We start from the raw sequence: 20127 nt of genomic DNA, 5'->3' as shown, positions 1-20127 counted from the left end.
AACACGAAAAATACACTCAAATTAAAGCTAAGTAGTACATTAAAAAATTAACTATAGTAAGGAAAACACCGAAAATGCGTTTTGTAGTTGTAAATGTATAAATAACCATAATAGAATAATAATTGATTAAAAAAATGTAGTTTTATTTGAACTTTACCTCTGAGGATAGACGACGGTGGAGGTGTAAACTGGTGGCGGAAGAGAGGGAGAAGGGAAATGATACTAAAACTTAACTTACATAACATAATGTAACAATAACTTAAAAATAATTTAACACTAATTTTTTAATATTTTCTGTTTCATATTTTTTTAAATTTTTTTATTCACTGCTTTTTGCTTTCTTTCCTTCACTTCCATCAGCACTTTCACTGGATAGAGGTTGCTTGGTAAAACACACGTATCTATCCAAAGAGGTTTAGCTTTGCCTACTTTTTAAAATGTTTTTAAAATGACTTAGGCAAATGTCATTACTCCGAGCAGCAATACGGCCAGTGTGAACCTTTTCGGGATGTTTCTTTTCAATAAAATCAGTCACTTTTTGATAATACCTCGAGATTTCCTTTATCTAGCGAGATCCTTCCACGACAAAGCAAACACGCGGACTGAGACCAATGAACAGAAGTGAATAAAAAATGGCGCTGAGAACTAATGTAACTTCGTATGGTGAGTTTTTGTTCGTATCGTGGAGCAAAAATATGTTCGATTTTCATGTCGTATCCTGAAAATTTCGTATGCTGGGGCGTTCGTATCTTGAGGTACCACTGTATTATATTACTATATGTGTTTCTGGAGGGGAGGGCGCCAATAAAGTGTCATGCCCCAGCGCCAGTTATGTTCGCTACGCCACTGATTACCTCCGAAATTTTTTTGCATTTCTCGACGTTTCAAGGTGTCCTAAGTTCAAAAATGTAAAAATGCGGGGAGGTCATTGGCTGGATCGCCATACTTTATCTCTGTATAACAGCCGGGAAAGTAATAAAAAGTGTTAAATATGCTCATAGCATAATCCGCATCTGATTTCATATTCATTTTATTATCGAATATAAATATTTTAGAAAATAAATTTTCGTCGACATTTTATTCCTGATGAATCTATAATGGCGCCGAGAGTGACTTTCATCAAGAAAAAAAATCCAAATCAAATAAAACTATTTATCAAACGTTGATAGAATCTATTCAAAGGAAATTGCCATTAAAATTTCGGCTTACATAGAATCCATACGCTATTAAGTTTGTTTTTAGAATTTTAAGAACGGAGAATGTATTTATATATTATATATTAATTTTATATATGAGACAGTCGGAGACAATTGCTCTTTATTATGCGTTAAATTTATGAATATAAACAATTTTTGTGTATTAATTAGATACATTAGAAATATTTAATTTTAGAAGAGTCCGAATTGAAAAAAACTGATGCTGTTTATCGATTTATTCAGAAGAGGGCGTCTTACGATTCGAGGGGCAGATGTAAAGGAGATGCAGAGATAGCTGACCTTCACAACAAGGGCAATCGCTCTTTGCTAGCTTTTTTAAGTACAGAAAGGTGAAAGATGAAGTCGGTTACGGTAGCTACTACTCCCTACGACGATCAGAAGCCGGGAACGAGCGGTTTAAGGAAAAAAGTCAATGTATTTAAAAAACAGAACTACACGGAGAATTTCGTGCAGGCTACACTTTCTGCTATGGGAGATAAATTAACTGGATGTACTCTAGTTGTTGGAGGAGACGGTAGATACTATGTAAAAGAAGCTGTAGATTTGATTGTCAAGATTTCTGCCGCCAATAGGGTAATTATATTGACGGTCTTGTTATATTGAAATTATATTCCATCATCTATAATTACTTAAAATCACAATTATAAGATTTTCATTCCTGTATGGAAATCTACATACATATTAAAAACTTGGCTAAAAATATCAACTAAAATCTATGTGAGAATAGTTTTATATTAATTTAAAAATATTTTTGATTAATTTATGTATTATTTTCAGACTATATTATAATTTTAAACCTTGTTTGGAATGATTTTTCAATGTAGCTTAAATTTAAGTGCTTATAAAATATAATAAGTATGAAATATTTATGTTAACAGTTCAAAGTACAGTCGACCCCCTATAAGATATAGATACGTTCCAATTTATTAGGAATCCGATTTCTTACAAGCCTGACACGTGTCAAGTTTACGGACTACGGTTGATTGAAAGGTTTTCTTCCATAAAATTAATCAATTCTACACTAATCCGACTCAGCATTTCCAAAATACGTATATTTTTTCGTAGTTTTATAGGAATCGTAAGTATAGGGGGGTCGACTGTAGTAGCTAACCAAATTCACAAATACAGGTTATGTATAAAATAAGTTTGCCTATTTGGCACGGTCTGTAACTGGCCAAAACTACTTATTTGATTGACGAGAAATTTTTGGTGTTTTATGAAGCCGTGGGTGGCTGAGTTTATTGAAAAACAGTTTAGAATGTTTGCACTTTGAAACTGGATTGTAATTTCTATGTTGTGAATTATTTCTTTAGGGAAGGAACATTAATATGCACTAATGCTTGCCTTGTGAGATCATCTTTATTTCATTAATGCCATAGATACTTTATGGGAATTTTCTTTTCCTCTTCAGTACAGAGCATTTCTTAAATTGACAAGACATCTCTGAAGTAAGTTTTCTAAAAACAGTGATAACTTTCTTAAAAATTTGTTTATTTTCCCATCTGGATTATTAAATTAAAGGACATAAAAAATTATGTGCATTGATCTGCCTTTTCAGAATCTTTGGGTTGACTCAACCTGAAGATTCTGAAAAGACAGATTCATGTAGTACATAATTTTTGTAATTTAATAATCCAGAAATAATTCACAACAAAAATTTAGTTGCTACCAGAAGAAAATCAGTGCTTTAAGTTTAAGCTGGAATAAGATGCATAAAAATGGTTAAACATCTTTTATCTATATACTATCTTTTATCTATATATACTAGCTGTTATCCACGACTTTGCCCACAGGGGTTTTGCAAGCAAACCCCATTTATATTCAGTATTTCAACAACCATAGTAATTGTTATATAACACCTACTGCTGAGAATGATGAGAATTGCTGCGAATCAAACAAATTGTTTTCAATTTGATCAATTTTCTGGAACATTTACAATCATTCTATAATCGAACCAATATGCAATAACAAATTCAAATTTAAAATGTTTCGAACATTTGGTTAAAAAATCGAAATATATAAAAATATTTATAACTAGCAGACCCCGCCACGCGTTGCTGTGGCTCAAAATGTATCTATTATAAATTTATAACACTTCCCCCGTGGGGGGATTTTTCAAAAAATTTCTTCTTAGTGTACATTCTCTTGACGTACCCTATTAAAACGCAATCAAAAACGCAAAAACCCGCATCTAAAATAGTATAATAGAAGCCAAGTTCTTCACGGTAAGCCTTAATCCTGTTTCTCGCCCCTGCGGGGGGAATATCGAAAAATTTCTTCTTAGTGTACATTCTCTTGATGTACCCTATTAAAACGCAATCAAAAATGCAAAAACCCGCATCTAAAATAGTATAATAGAAGCCAAGTTCTTCACAGTAAGCCTTAATCCTGTTTCTCTCCTCCGCAGGGGGAATATCGAAAAATTTCTTTTTAGTGTACATTCTCTTGATGTACCCTATTAAAATGCAATCAAAAACACAAAAACCCGCATCTAAAATAGTATAAATAGAAGCAGAGTTCTTTATGGTAAGCCTTAATCCCGTCTATCTCCCGGGGAGGGATTTCGACATGTATATTATATAAAAACACGTGCGTATTCGAATGCAGTGTTGTGTCAAAATTTCAAAGGAATCGGTAGGAACAAACGAACATTACATTTTTATTTATATAAATAGATAGAAGATGATCCACTTTAGTTCATTTTCACAGAAAAGCATAATGCCTCACAGAAAAGCAAACTTAGGGCGTCGTATTCGTAGCACCATCTGTTGGACATAAAAGCCTTAACCCTAGATGATATAATTTAATTTATATGAATGTTTAATGGAATAATATACAGCCTATGTCCACCCTGAAGTTCCATTCTAAATATTGGTGGAAGAATTTTTGAAATCGGATGAGTAGTTTCGGAGATTACCTGCTGCATACAAACTTACATACAAACATTACCTCTTTATAATATTAGTATAGATAATGTCTAAACGTTATCAATTTAATACACCTAAGAACTCAATGAAGACTAAACGTAGTTGAAAACAAAAAATCGCATCTAAAATAGTACAGTAGAAGCCATTCTTCAGGTTAAGCCTTAATCCTCTCCCTGTCCCCCCACGGGGGGAATTTCAAAAAATTCCTTCTTAGTGTGTTTTCATGATATACCCTGTGTACAAAATTTCACATCTTTAGGTTTAGCGGTTTGCTCTGGGCAATGATGAATCAGTGAATCACTGTCAGGACAAGTAATTTTATATATACAGTAGAACCTCTCTAATCCGTCATCTTTGGGACTGGGGGTATGGTTGGAACGCAAAAAAGGTCAGATTATCAGAAAAAAGTAAAATAAACAATCTTCCCCTTTGTCCAGTCTTTGTAGCACCGCTAATTTTTCATTTAATGAAAGAGTAACGTGTTTACGTTTCACTCCCGACATGTTGAAAACACACACAAAACTGTACCATACACACAATGTAAAACATATACTGTAACGAACACAGAAAAATGCCACGGACTCACCGTCTGTGGCAATTTTCTGTGTTTGTTACAGTATATGTTTTACATTGTGTATATGTTGCTCGACTCCAACCTCGGATTAACCGGAGCGACGGACTAGCCGAGGGTGGACTAGAGGGGTTCTACTGTATATATATATATATATGAGGAGGTTTGTTTGTTTGTTATACACTTTTAGGACATTTGACCAATTGCTACGAAACTCCGCAGTTAGCTTTATATACTTCTAGCATAGATAATGTTGTACATCCCACCCCAAAATATCTATTGGATTTCTGTAAATCAATTAATTTCTATCTACATTTGATTTGCTGATTTACACATAATTAGCACCATCTATTGGCAAATAATTTTGGCAACAATGATATAGCTATTTTGCACTATATGACTGAGCAGGTGGCATATGGCACTTGCCTGCATGGAATTGAAAGTATTACCCTGTGAGAAGTCTATAAGTATTTCATTTTCCACAATACTGGGCTGCAATTTTTTGACATAATGTTCTTTTAGCAGTGTTTACCCCTATATGTAATAATTTTACTGTTAGCAATAGGGTCATGCTGGTCATCTATCTAACTCTGTTCAGGGAAATTTTGAATCAATTTTGAAGTAATGTGACTTCGAATCCAACCTTCTAGGTTAGTATATAGTTAATCTGGGTCTCCTGCTCCTAAGCTTTCTATGTTTACTTTCATCTATCTAACTTTCTCGAGATTAAGGAAGGACAGACACACAGGCTGACGACAGCAAGAATTTATAGGTTTACAATTTTTTCAAATTGCAGCTCAATAATTTTTCCATAAGCACTATATTTACAAGAGCATACTTCCCACATAGTTTATACAATATGTTACCAAAATTTAAACACTTTGTTATCACATAAAAGTGATTATTCTTGCATTTTTATAAGATTTTTTTTTTTTAAACAAGTCATATGAAGTCTTTTGGATGTTAAGGTTAGCTTCAATCACATGTGAGGCCATCACAACCTGTCTAATATGGATCACTTTTCAAATATGATTAGTAGACCAGTATTAATTAGTCATTGACCATCCTCTCTTCTGGGAGGAGGTCAATGACTTGGACAAATTTGGTCAAATTACTTCAACTCCCTTTTGCAACAATCCCTTCTTCTTTCTATCAGACCAGAGGTATGGTGGCATTTGAATAGCAAAATTACATAATACAAGGTTACCAACCTGCACAAAACCATGTTTTAAGTGGTTTTTGAGGTACCCTCAAAAAGGTACCAAATTTAAATATTCGGTCCAATTTTCGCAAAATTTGATTGGTTGGCGGATGACCATTTGATATTCAGCTGTGAATAGTACAGTTTCTTAAACTTATCATTAAGAAAAAAACTTATCATTTAGAAAAAAATGTGATATCTGAAAAAATTTAAGATATCACATTTTCAATTGGTATCTACTTGATCAATGAAATTGTGCCATTTTGTACCATCCAAGTATCATGATAAACATGACGATGGTAGGCTGAAATAACCAAACTCTGTATTGTTTTTGTTTTAATGTTTGTTATATTATAGTATTTGATTTATATAATTATAAAGATTATATTATGTAAGGGTTTATCACACCAAGTGACCAATCTAACACATTTAAAAAATTTTTTATACCTCTACTGTACACAATTTAAAGAATTTTTTTGCTAACAGGAAAAGTATGATATACAGGGGTAAGACACCACTAAAAGAATTGAGTACATTTGTTTGTTAGAATTAGAATTGTTTAAATCATTCATTAGAATTAGTTTGGTTTATTTGGTTGTGGCAAAGCGAAACATGAGCAATCTGTTGGATCTGCTGAGGGGGGAGCATCCAAGAAAGGCTTTTATGGGAAGCTGGACCCTATTTACATGTTACTAATGTGAAGAAAACCCAGAAAACTCCATGTGGCCAGTCCATTGACGATGCCTGAACCCACATCTAACTACCAGTGTTTGGTGGTTTTATCCATTTTGCTATTGGAGGGCACTTATTAGAATTAAGAAAAAAATGTGTTAGATTAGTCATTTGGTGTGATAAACCCTTATGTAAGATAACCTTTGTAAATATAAATTAAATACTGTAAAATGTTTTAAATGTTCCTGTTTACATGTTCTAAACACAGTACACAAATTCTTTATAGCACAACAAAAATGTATTTGAAATTTATTTTCTCCACAAGCAAGCAACATTCTGCCACCTGACAATTAATTAATAAGCAAACACTGGTTCCTTGTTCCTTACCAGCCAGAAAGCTACACACCCTGGTCAGCACTGACCTGACACACCAAAGAGAAGTGCATAATTTCTCCCTCTAGTTGGGAAAATCTCACCCCACATTCTTAAGCATAAAATTACATAAACACACTTGACGTGTGACAATTCTGTTTAGTTGTATATTGAACTTAACAAATACTATGATATAGAAGGGTTAGAAGTACGAAATAATCTAATAATCTTAATATTTGCTGTTGTTATTTTTTGCCCAAGCAACACCAGTTATTCAATAAATTACAAAATAATATGTTTGACATGTTCACCTCCGTTTTCTGACACCATTTGAAACTGTATGATTGTGTTTGATCATTGATCACAAAATCTCTTATGACATGTTAATTAAGGAAATGATATGATATGTATTGTTTTAGATCCATCAATGTTTTCATGTCTTTCTGATAAACAATTCTTGAAATGTCCCATAATCAAAATCACATGGATTTAAACTAAACTGACAACATCCTGAAATGTAAAAAGGGGGACACTACAATGTGATGTCAGATGAGTTATATGACCATTTCCATTCAACAATGATTGGCTTTCTAGCTCTCTGATATCATCAATGACAGAGGTTAGAAACAACCAGTGAACATTTTACTTATCCATATACTCATTATGAAGTAATAACCTATAATGATAGTATATTATTATTTGCTTCTGTTCATTTCTATTCATTTTAACTATTCTTTGTCACTATAGTGATAGTGACAATGAATAGTTAATTACAGTAAAACCTGTGTAAACTGGAATTACAAGGTACTGATTATTTTTTTCGAATTTGGCAAGTTTCTGTTTTAAACAGGTACTTTTTTTTTTAACAGAAAATTTATCCATTCCAATGAATTATATTCATTTAGGCAGGTTTCCATGTTATTCTAGTTCCATTTTGGACAGGTTTTCATGTTATTCAGGTTCTATTTTGGACAGGTTTTCCTGTATTACTCTGAGTGTAGCTTTGTTTGCTTTAACCAACTCTGATAATTAGCAAAAACCATCAACTCCCTTTTATAACTGATCCACAACACTGTGGTACTGCACATTACATTCACTGTTCTCTGACAGAGTTGCTAGTTGGGCTGCTGTTTCTATAAATCATATATTAAAATTTTTATGCTCTAACTTGCATACAATTCATTTTTAATTTGCAATTTTTGAGTATAAATATGAAACTGTTCAAAAGTAGAACAATCAGGACAGCATATTAAAAAGCAGGACTGTTCTGCTTAGTTTGAGATTGCCTGGTCAGTTTACAAGTTGGCAATCTCGTTCATCTGGTAGTTATTGGCTTACAATTTGGTCTTCAGAAAACATTTTTCTTAGCAGTTCTTTAACTAGCTTTGCAATGTGTGAAGATACCCTACATATTGCAAAGTTGGTTAAGTCCTGCATAAAAGCAATTGATTTTAAGATTTTATCACTATTGAAGCACTGGAATTACATGATTATTCAGTAGCAATGCTTATTGATTGCCAGTAACCAAACACATAACCAGTGTCCAAGTTCTTTAAAAAATGGTCCAAGGAAGACATGAAACCACACCAAACAACTGGGGAATGTAGTGACTTTTAGTCAGTTTCATGATTTTTTTCTAGCCTATATTTTGCAGTTGTGGGTGTTGATAGCACCATGCAGAAGGAGATGTGCCTTATCTATCTAAAGAATGTTCTATGGCCAATCGCAGTACAATGTAAACATCTCTCTGGCATTCATATCATAGGGCAAAAGTTGTTGAATATGAGTCTTTTGTTCAAGATTAAGTGCATAATATTTTCAACAATTTTGTGAACTGTTAAAGATGGTTTATCTGCATTTCAGGAAGAACTCTGGAAGGATAAGGGTGGGACTATGCAGACGCGAATTTAGAGCGAGCGAGAGGTTGCGAGCAATTTAGTTTTCGCAAAGCTAAACCATGCACAAATGAGAAGCGAGAAATAATGCTGGCGAGAGCGAATTTCTGGTTCTTGCACATATCTGACAGGTTTTGATATTTATTGCGTCTCGCCTCTTCTCGCCACATATTCTTGCTCGCTTGGAAAATTCGCTTGCTCGTGTCTGCATAGTCGCACCCTAAGAGTGTGAACCTGAGAAATATTTCTTGAATTATATTCCTGAGAGTCTTTGTCATTGTTTTATGCACGAATCAAATATCACTGATTCACCTGGGAAAATCTTTGAACTTTACCGCTGATGAAATGAAGAAATTTTTTGATATATCTCTCACTATGTCATATTTGGGATACCCAAAATTAAAAATGTATTGGACAATGGGTACTAGGATAACAAAAATCACATCCAGCATGTCAAAGAAACACTTCTTTTCTTTACACCACAATCTAAAATTGGTAATTGGTTGTTGATGATGTACCTGATGAAACTCGAAAAGTGGACAAGTTTTGGAAAATACACCCTTTAAAAATAGGAACTGTTCTACTCTCAGCACCGGGGTGAAATTAACATTACACTATCTGGAACCTGTGACCGGTGCTCGACGCGTATATGCTGTATATTGCTGTTTGACCTGAAGAAGAGCGAAGGGATCGCTTGAAAACGTTGTCAACAGCGATATACAGCATATACGCAGCGAGCACCAGTCACAGGTTCTGGATAGTGTAACGTTGAATACACCCTTTGTTGAAGGATGGTAGAAATTTCTGTCTACAAAATCCAAGATCAAGTAAGGTGTTGATGGATGAATAAATGATTCCTTTTTGAGTCCATACCCCCATGAGACAGTATATTCAGGGGAAACCAAATCAATGCAGTGTGAAGAACTTTCTGTGCACTTTAGCAGATGGCCTACTATTTGACTTTTTTGTTTAGGAAGGAGAAGGTGACACTATCATTGAAGGCTATCAATTCCTTAATTAATATTGGTGGTAAGACAATAATGGATCTATCAAGATCCCTTCCCCAGGTTGTACTTTGTACATGGATGAATATTTTACATCATTCCAGTTATTGGATTACTTGTATGCAGATTGGGAATGTCAGGGAACAGGAACAATCAAAGCAGGTTGAGTTCCTTCCAATTGTAAGTTGCAAATTGATTCATCAATGAAAACTAAAGGGCCCATGGTGAAATTGACCAGTCAGTTAGAGATAATGGACAAATATCAGTTTTGAAATGGATAGATAACAAACCAGTGATGCTTGCTTCATCTGTTGAAGGGAAGAACCTGTAGGGGAGTGTAAAAGATAGTCCAAAAAAGAAAAAAGAAGCACATTATTGTAACTAGGCCATATCCAATCCTACAATGAAAATATGAGAGGCATAAACCTGTTTGATAGAATTATTTCCATCTATTGCCAAAGGTCTAAAACTAGAAAATGGATGATGAGAATGATTTTCCATTTTTTTGATTTTGCATGTGCTGCTGGATGGATAGCCTATAGAAGAGATAGCAGAGCAATAAAAAAGAGGGAGAAAAACACACTTCAATATTTGGGATTCAAAGAAAAAGTGTCATAATGGCTATTACATTCAGATAGTACAGGAATAAGAAAAAACAGGAACAATAAAGATGAAGGAAAAAAAAAATGAAAAAATGAAAAATATTCCAACTCCACATCCCAGCGAAATACAACACAAGAGTGGAGCAAAACACGTGCCAGAAATCAGTGCGGATGGCAAAATCACCGATGCCAAATTAAAGGATGTAAAAATGTGTGAGCTAGAGTGTACTGTATGGAATGCAAAATCCATCTGTGCCTTGTGGCAAATAGAAATTGCTTCAAAGCATATCATATGTAAATGTATAATGTCAAATATTGTGAAAAACAGTCAAATAAACCATTTTTACATCACAAATTGATTCACAGTTCCTACAACCTTTATGTAAGTAATTTGTGTATTTCAAATTATGTTATCATCACATCGTATCATAAAAGTTATAACACTTACTTTTTACACATTAAAAAAATGATTAAAAACATTTTTGTATTAGTTATTTGTTATTTAGATTTTGTTTGTGAATTTCTTTTTCTATTCATTGGTTGTTTTATTTGAATTGAAACATTAAGGTAAACATATAGGTGCTTCACTGCATGATAAACAGTATTTTGCTTGGTTTTTCTTATCTTTGTTTATGTACTGAACAAAAGTGGATTCTTACTAATTTTTATATGTCCTACAACTTTATAATTAACATTTTTGGTCTGGGATGCACCATTTTCAAAAAATTTTTTTTGAATGACCTTGAAAATGTCCTTTGAGATCGGCTTTATGTTCATTGGATTTGACACATATCATAATTTGCATTGTTTATTTTTGCATGCCGTCAACTGTACAAACATTACATTATGTGTAACCAGATTTTTGGGATATCCTTTATGTTGGTTGTTCATAGTTATTAAAAATGATTATAAAACTTACTTTGTTTTAAAATAATTTTAATTTCTGAAACAGTTTTCAATTATTAATTTAATAGCCTGATATTTTTTTAATCTCTCATAGTTAAGATAATATGAAATCAAATCAGAAGTTATATGAAATTATTGGGATCATTACAAAGTTATAGAATTTATAAGCAAAAAATTGTCTTTTCTAGTAATAAGATAATTGTGTGTGTGTAGGTATACAGTATAAAGAACATTAAAAGTTAGAGAAAGATTAAATATTTAATTTTAAATTTTATAAAAAACATAAAAATATCATTTATATGCTGTNTTACTTAAAAAACTGTTATTTTTGTTTGTCGATTTTTGCTAGTTGCATAGCATTCTGTAATATATAGTGTCATATCAGCAAAACTATTTTAAATATTTTGTGGTGTATTGTGTATAAAACTCTTGAATAACAATAGTGTTTTGCAAAACTTCAGAAATTGGTGTTATCAAAATTTTGACATCATCTGTATATGTGTGTCATCTTCATCCTCACTAACTTCATTATTTTTGGAAGACACTGAAGCTATATCATCATCATTTGTCAAAAGTTCCCAACAAATAATACTGTTTTCAACCCAGCATATTCTTCAAAACTGTAGTGAGAAAATGCATCTGGTAACTGTAGAAGAGCACATTTTGAACACATTTTGTCAGTTGTAAGTTTACTTTTAAAAAGTTTGTTGATTGGAATGTCATTATCTAAATTGAACTTTTCTCTGTTAGTTTGTAGAAAGTCAGCATCTCAAAAACAATTTGCTATTGTTAAAGCATTGATATACTTTGCCATGCCAAGTGGACAAAGTTTATTGCATCAAGATTTATAGAAAGCGATTCTTTGCTATTATTTATAGAAGTTACCATCTTCAAAAGGAGAATTTGCTGATAGCCACTCTTTAAACTTGGTCTAAACCAAATTTAGACCAAGGTTGTAGTTTTGAACTTGTGTTGGGGGACATAAACACCAATTTAATGCAACATAAATTCTTGATGTTGGGATGCGCCAGGTAGTTGTCAGTCAATAATAAAATTTTTCATTACTTCTCAGTTCTTCATCTCATTCTTGCAGTTTACCACATAAAATGTCAGGTGTCATCCAAGCTCTTCAGTTAGATTTGTAGTTTACCGATAGCCATTGATTTTCGAAACATCTTTGAATTTTTGATTTACTGATTACTAATAGTTTTCTTTTTTCTTTTTCTATAAGATTTGCTGTTAGTAGAAAAGTAATTCTTCATTTAGATAATTTTTCTCCTGCACAGCTTTCTTTTTTGAATCTTAGCATCCTATCTGGTGTAAGCTTATTAAAAAAAAAACTGTTTCATCTGTATTAAAGCTATCAGAATCTTGGAAATTTTCTATAATTTTTGGCTACTTATTTTGCAACCAGTCTTCTACCATGTCCATGTTTACTGCAGCTGCTTTTCCAACAATTTTTCAGCTTCCAATAATGTCCTTTTTTAAACCTCTTGATGCAACTTCTACTGTATTTAAATTCTGTACTCTTTTCCAATTTGCTTCCAAACTCTTCTGCTTTTGACTACAATATAGCAAATACTGTAAAGCACCACTAATAGTTGTGTTTTTAAGTCTCTGTTGAGAAAATTGTTTTAACAATACTTGATCTAATTCATCATGTGCTGATTTTCTAAGCTTTTTAGCATTCAATTATCATGTTGAAACTTGCAAGTATTTTGTCTCTTTCCTTCCAAATGGTAGAAATTGTCAATTTAATCATATTTGTTTCTTTAAACATATTTTTATATTTAAAACATTAACAAATTAATTAAATTTTATTATTTACTTGTAAATTAATATTTATAAATGTGTTCGCTCAGAGTTTTAGCTATAAATCAAATTTGAACTAAGACTGTAATGAAAAGGGTAATTTGGAAAATTCACAAAATACCAAAGTAATAATTAAAACAATGACTAATTGTTTTATATAATTATTACAGATTATGATTGTATTTATTTTCCTAACTTTAAATTAAAATAGATTAGAGCAAATTATATTAATGAATTTAAACATTTTATTTTACATCAGAAATAAAACATGATAGTTTTTGTTGTATAATTAAGAATTTTAAAAACTATGTAAAATAACAAATTTTTCTCATTTAAGAACGTCAGAATTGGTTATATTAAAATAACTAAAAATTATCCAGTAGTGTCTGCTTACAAAGAACCTGTACAGACATCAGAACTGGTTCATTATACCCAATGTTCATTATATTGGATAAGAAATAAAACATAGTCTAATTTTGGAAAACTAAAGTTTAATGTCTCAAAGATAAAATGTAACAAATTATTACATAGGAAGTTGCCATTACAACATCAATATAAATGTGCATGGTTACTTAAAAAAACTGTTATTTTTGTTTGTCGATTTTTGCTAGTTGCATAGCATTCTGTAATATATAGTGTCATATCAGCAAAACTATTTTAAATATTTTGTGGTGTATTGTGTATAAAACTCTTGAATAACAATAGTGTTTTGCAAAACTTCAGAAATTGGTGTTATCAAAATTTTGACATCATCTGTATATGTGTGTCATCTTCATCCTCACTAACTTCATTATTTTTGGAAGACACTGAAGCTATATCATCATCATTTGTCAAAAGTTCCCAACAAATAATACTGTTTTCAACCCAGCATATTCTTCAAAACTGTAGTGAGAAAATGCATCTGGTAACTGTAGAAGAGCACATTTTGAACACATTTTGTCAGTTGTAAGTTTACTTTTAAAAAGTTTGTTGATTGGAATGTCATTATCTAAATTGAACTTTTCTCTGTTAGTTTGTAGAAAGTCAGCATCTCAAAAACAATTTGCTATTGTTAAAGCATTGATATACTTTGCCATGCCAAGTGGACAAAGTTTATTGCATCAAGATTTATAGAAAGCGATTCTTTGCTATTATTTATAGAAGTTACCATCTTCAAAAGGAGAATTTGCTGATAGCCACTCTTTAAACTTGGTCTAAACCAAGTTTAGACCAAGGTTGTAGTTTTGAACTTGTGTTGGGGGACATAAACACCAATTTAATGCAACATAAATTCTTGATGTTGGGATGCGCCAGGTAGTTGTCAGTCAATAATAAAATTTTTCATTACTTCTCAGTTCTTCATCTCATTCTTGCAGTTTACCACATAAAATGTCAGGTGTCATCCAAGCTCTTCAGTTAGATTTGTAGTTTACCGATAGCCATTGATTTTCGAAACATCTTTGAATTTTTGATTTACTGATTACTAATAGTTTTCTTTTTTCTTTTTCTATAAGATTTGCTGTTAGTAGAAAAGTAATTCTTCATTTAGATAATTTTTCTCCTGCACAGCTTTCTTTTTTGAATCTTAGCATCCTATCTGGTGTAAGCTTATTAAAAAAAAAACTGTTTCATCTGTATTAAAGCTATCAGAATCTTGGAAATTTTCTATAATTTTTGGCTACTTATTTTGCAACCAGTCTTCTACCATGTCCATGTTTACTGCAGCTGCTTTTCCAACAATTTTTCAGCTTCCAATAATGTCCTTTTTTAAACCTCTTGATGCAACTTCTACTGTATTTAAATTCTGTACTCTTTTCCAATTTGCTTCCAAACTCTTCTGCTTTTGACTACAATATAGCAAATACTGTAAAGCACCACTAATAGTTGTGTTTTTAAGTCTCTGTTGAGAAAATTGTTTTAACAATACTTGATCTAATTCATCATGTGCTGATTTTCTAAGCTTTTTAGCATTCAATTATCATGTTGAAACTTGCAAGTATTTTGTCTCTTTCCTTCCAAATGGTAGAAATTGTCAATTTAATCATATTTGTTTCTTTACATAATTTGCTTTGCTTTACACTGTTTTGCAGCCTTTAAATAATTTCATATTTAGTCTGTAATATAAGTGGCTTATGTTTCTGTTTACACTGATTAGTAGAGTCATCATATTTCAAAGGACAATACTTTATAATTTTGATTTAGCAAATGGCAAGGGTCAACATGCCTCAAGATTATGTGCAGTTTGTTATTCTTTATAATCAATGTCAGTGAAATGGAATTTTTTCTAACCAATAACAGCATAAATTTTAAATTTTGTGATGGTTTAGTTTTGAAATTCAAATTTGAAATACTGTATTTACAGTTGAAATTTTCAATCAATGAAAAGCATACTTTCAATTTCCAAATGTTAAATGGGTGGGAAATAGAACAAAATACCTTTTGAAAATCATTTAACTATTAATAACAGATGAGAAATAACATTTAAAATTAAAATTACAGCATTAACAAATAAAAATCCTCAACATTATAAATTTCTAAGTTCATTGGGCTGGTAGACAAACCTCAGAAAATACCTTAGTGAAGTAAGAAAATTGGTACAGAGAGAATATAAAAATTTAAGTTTGTGATGAAAAATTAGGTAAATAAATGTGTGCATTGAAATTAGTTAATTAAAAGCAAAAATGCCCAAATTAAGCAACATTTCCCATATTAGGTCATTTTAGTTCAAGACCTCTTACCTTTTGTTTAATCCATTCATGTCACTCCCATTATGTTACGGAAAAAGTTTTAATTTAAAAACCCTAGTAATAACTCAGGAATATTGTTTGTTTGCATAATCCTTTATAAGCGATAATTTTCATTTTTTTAAATTAAAATATTGTTCATTATATATGAGTTTGTTGTAGCTGGAAAAAATAACATTGCTCTTATGGGTGTTTCATTCATTCATACATTAAAATTGGATCAGGTGATCCAATTTCTCCTCAATTTTTTTATATACAGTAGAGCGTCGTTTATCCAAATCAATTGGGGACTGGGGTTGTTCGGATAACCGATTATGTACAAAAAAAATATATTAACCTATCCCATGTTGAAATTTTTCTCTGTTGCGTGTCGCTTTGCGTTGAATTTTCGTCGATGTTAAGCCTAACATAAACTTTTTAAAATAATAATCGTGGCTATTGTATCGTTAAAAATTACTTCTTTATTTTGTACAAACAAAATAAATACAGTATATTGAAAAATATAAAAACAGTAAAAAAATTATACTTCAGAAGTTAATTTAGTATCAAAAACGTAAAATATTTGAGTAGCCCAAGACATAGCCAAAGATTGCAGTGCCACAGCACTAGCGAAAATTTAAATTTGCCAACTGGAATTCTTTTGGATAACCGACTTTCGGATAAACGACGCTCTACTGTATATGATATTGATAAATGAAGATAGAGATAGTGAGATTAATTTAAACATTGATGCTATACATTCTGTGTAATATGCTGCTAATTGTATCAAAATAGAGTAAGATGGTAATGATATTTGAGAAATTTTAAAATTGATCAGTTATTTGTAATGAGTTCCAATCACATGTAAGGCTTTATTATACATTTTGATATATTGGAACCAAACTTTTTGGACTTAAATATATTTATTATGAATTGCTAATTGTATGAATATCAGAAATATAACACTTTTGAATATAATTTTTGTCATTATAAAATTAAAATGATGATAATATTTAATTAATATACAAAAGTTGCTGTTGTAGGTTTTGAATATAATAACTTAACTTTGTATATTATTTTCTACATCAAGTATATATTCTTAATTTTTAGGTTAAAAGGCTTATAATAGGTCAAAATGGCATTCTTTCTACTCCAGCAACATCTTGTATAATTAGAAAGAGAAATGCTGATGGTGGAATAATCCTTACTGCAAGCCATAATCCGGGAGGTCCTGATGCTGACTTTGGAATTAAATTTAACATTGACAATGGAGGCTAGTGCTTGTTTTATTTCTTTAATTTTATAAAGTATTAGTTTTTTATTTATTTATGGATTAGACTAAATTTGAATGATATAAAAGTTTTATGTAAGCTGCAATAATTATTATTTAACTATGATTAGGACCTGCACCTACTGGTGTAACTTCTAAAATATTTGAAATAAGCAAAGAAATCAAGGAATATAAAATTTGCCCAGAATTAAAAGTTGATATAACTAAACTAAGTGAAGAAAACTTTGAAGTGGATGGCTCTACTTTTACAGTTGAGGTTGTAGACTCTGTTCAGGATTATCTTAATTTAATGAAAGAAATTTTTGATTTTCCAAAAATTAAAGAATATTTAGCTTCAGGCTGTGGTGGGAAACCATTTCCTATACTCATAAATTCATTAAATGGAGGTAAATTCAGCTATAATAATTTTTGACTATTTATTAAGTTATAAGTTATTTTAATAACTTAATTATATAGTAATGGGACCTTATGCAAAAAGAGTGTTTTGTGATGAATTGGGTGCTCCCGAGAGCAGTGTTGTTAATTGTATTCCATTAGAAGATTTTGGAGGGCGACATCCTGATCCTAATTTAACTTATGCAAAAGATTTGGTAGATGCCATGGCAACTGGTGATTATTGTTTTGGTGCAGCATTTGATGGTGATGGAGTAAGTTTAAATTTAAATTTATTTTACTTTATTTTCAGTTAATAAGTAGCTTTTTGATCATTAAACTATTTCTATTTTTTTCTTTCCTTTTTTTAGGATCGCAACATGATTTTAGGTCACAAGGCATTTTTTGTAACTCCATCAGATTCTCTAGCAGTACTTTCTGCTAATTTGGATTGCATTCCATATTTTCAAAAGTCAGGTGTGAAAGGATATGCTCGTAGTATGCCAACAGCTGGAGCAGTTGACAAGTAGGCTGCATGTTACTTAAATTGTATTTTGATGTATGTAATATTAAAATATAAATGCATTCTTATAGAGTTGCTGCAAAAACAGGAAAAGAATGCTTTGAAACACCCACAGGATGGAAATTTTTTGGTAATTTACTTGATGCAGGAAAAATTTCAATTTGTGGAGAAGAAAGTTTTGGGACTGGTTCTGATCACATCAGGTAACGAATTAATCTCTTTTTAATATTTAATTTTAAATTTATTTTGCCTAAATATATTTAATTTTGATGCTTTAGAGAAAAAGATGGTTGTTGGGCTGCTCTTGCTTGGTTATCAGTTCTAGCAGATCGAAAACAAAGTGTGGAACAAATGTGTAGTGATCATTGGTCAAAATATGGAAGAACGTTTTTTACAAGGCAAGTTTTGCAAAAAATTTTACCATTCAAAAAATAAGTTGATATTTGGTTAATATACTTNCTTTTCTGTCCTCCCAAAAACGAGCCTGTACTAGAACAGGAGCCTTAAAATTTAAAAATAAAGTGCCTTAATAGAGACAGGACTTTTCTGTCCTCCCAAAAACGAGCCTGTACTAGAACAGGAGCCTTAAAATTTAAAAATAAAGTGCCTTAATAGAGACGGAACCTTTCTGTCCTTAAAAAAAGCCTTATTACTCTGCCTTTATACATTTCCCTCTTCCTTAATTAATAAATTATGCAAAGTTCCAAGAATCGAGTTCCTTAACAGGGGGGGTGCTTGCAGATTTATGTGTGATTCACTTTTATGAGGTTCATTGTACGTGAGAGAAGGGACATATTTAATGATTCGAATTATCCTGATTATCGCGCTTATTAACACCGTAGTAATTTTTATTTTATTTATATTAGATATGACTATGAAGATTGTGAAACAGAACCAAGCAACAAAATGATCAGTATGCTTCAAGAATATGTGAAAGATGGAAGCTTGAATGGGAAAACTTTTACTGAAGAGGGAAAATCTTACACTGTTCAAAAAGTAGACGATTTTGAGTATAAAGATCCAATAGATGGGTCAGTGACTAAAAACCAGGTAAATTACAAATATGTATTTGTAGATTCTCAAATGTATAACAATTCGAACATATTTATAAATAAAAATTTTTTGACAGGGTATAAGAATTATATTCACAGATGGATCTAGAATTGTATTTCGTCTCAGTGGTACAGGTAGCAGTGGTGCTACTATTCGTATGTACGTAGATTCACATGAATCTGATTTAACTAAACACAAGTTAAGTGCTCAGGTAATAAATTATTGTTTTTAATTTTTACTTAAAAAATTGTTTGCAAATTATAATTTGTTCTTTCTCTTAATTTTTAGGAATTACTGAAACCACTTATAAAAATAGCTCTTAGCATATCAAAATTACAAGAATTAACAGGAAGAACAGGCCCTACAGTTATTACATAATAAATACTTCTGTAGACAATTAAAAATGCGATAAAAAATTTTATTGGTTTGTGCCATAAAATCCCCCCTAAAAAGTTGATTTTAGAAGGCATGTTTAAATGTTAAATTTATAATAATTTATATAAAAAAATTTTATATAATATAATAATAAAAAAATAAAAAAAAATAGAAGTATGTTAAAAAAATTGTAATATACTGATTGTTAAAATGAAACCATAAAATCTATAAATTGTTATAGTCAAGATTTAAATAATTATGTAAGATAAAAATTTTTTCAATATGTATATATATTTTACTTTGCAAGTGTTAAGCATAGTAGTATTAAAACCTTGTAAATAATGACCATTAAAATTTAATGGTCTAAATTTAAAACTGCCATTACAATTACACCTATCTAAAAGATATACAACCAGCAGCTACTGCCCAGTGAATGTTTTATTGCAAAATCAAAAAAATATAAATCCTTTAACCTAATAGACTTTAATTTAAAAATTGTAAATTCATGATTTTTTCCCCCCTCTTTTGTTTAATTATAGTAAGATGTACTGTAAACAATGGGCAAGTGTGAATTTTGAAATTCTTATTGCTGTAACACAAATGCTTGTTATTAAAACCATTTTGAATTAGTC

General features: G+C 31.2%; 1 protein-coding gene across 1 annotated transcript; it reads left to right on the top strand.

Annotated features, from left to right (window-relative positions):
• Positions 1-1439: 1439 nt before the first annotated feature.
• Positions 1440-20127, top strand: LOC111626556 (phosphoglucomutase-1-like). The gene is made up of 10 exons (XM_023369967.1): positions 1440-1790; positions 16992-17154; positions 17283-17558; positions 17629-17819; positions 17916-18070; positions 18139-18270; positions 18346-18465; positions 18934-19117; positions 19197-19331; positions 19409-20127. The coding sequence occupies exons 1-10, from the start codon at positions 1554-1556 to the stop codon at positions 19496-19498; spliced, it is 1683 nt and encodes a 560-aa protein (XP_023225735.1). The 5' UTR covers positions 1440-1553; the 3' UTR covers positions 19499-20127.

Source organism: Centruroides sculpturatus, unplaced genomic scaffold, assembly GCF_000671375.1.
Source record: "Centruroides sculpturatus isolate CEXI.00-Female unplaced genomic scaffold, Cexi_2.0 scaffold413, whole genome shotgun sequence".
Classification (NCBI taxonomy): domain Eukaryota; kingdom Metazoa; phylum Arthropoda; class Arachnida; order Scorpiones; family Buthidae; genus Centruroides; species Centruroides sculpturatus.
The sequence above is the reverse complement of the archived record's forward strand: the minus strand, read 5'-3'. Positions and strand labels throughout refer to the sequence as shown.

Bases quoted from the DNA above. Each gene is read 5' to 3' on its own strand.
- LOC111626556 (XM_023369967.1), top strand. From the start codon at position 1,554: ATGAAGTCGGTTACGGTAGCTACTACTCCCTACGACGATCAGAAGCCG. The intron at 17,155-17,282 runs GCTAGTGCTTGT...AACTATGATTAG, and splicing joins ATTTAACATTGACAATGGAG to GACCTGCACCTACTGGTGTA. The intron at 18,271-18,345 runs GTAACGAATTAA...TTGATGCTTTAG, and splicing joins ACTGGTTCTGATCACATCAG to AGAAAAAGATGGTTGTTGGG.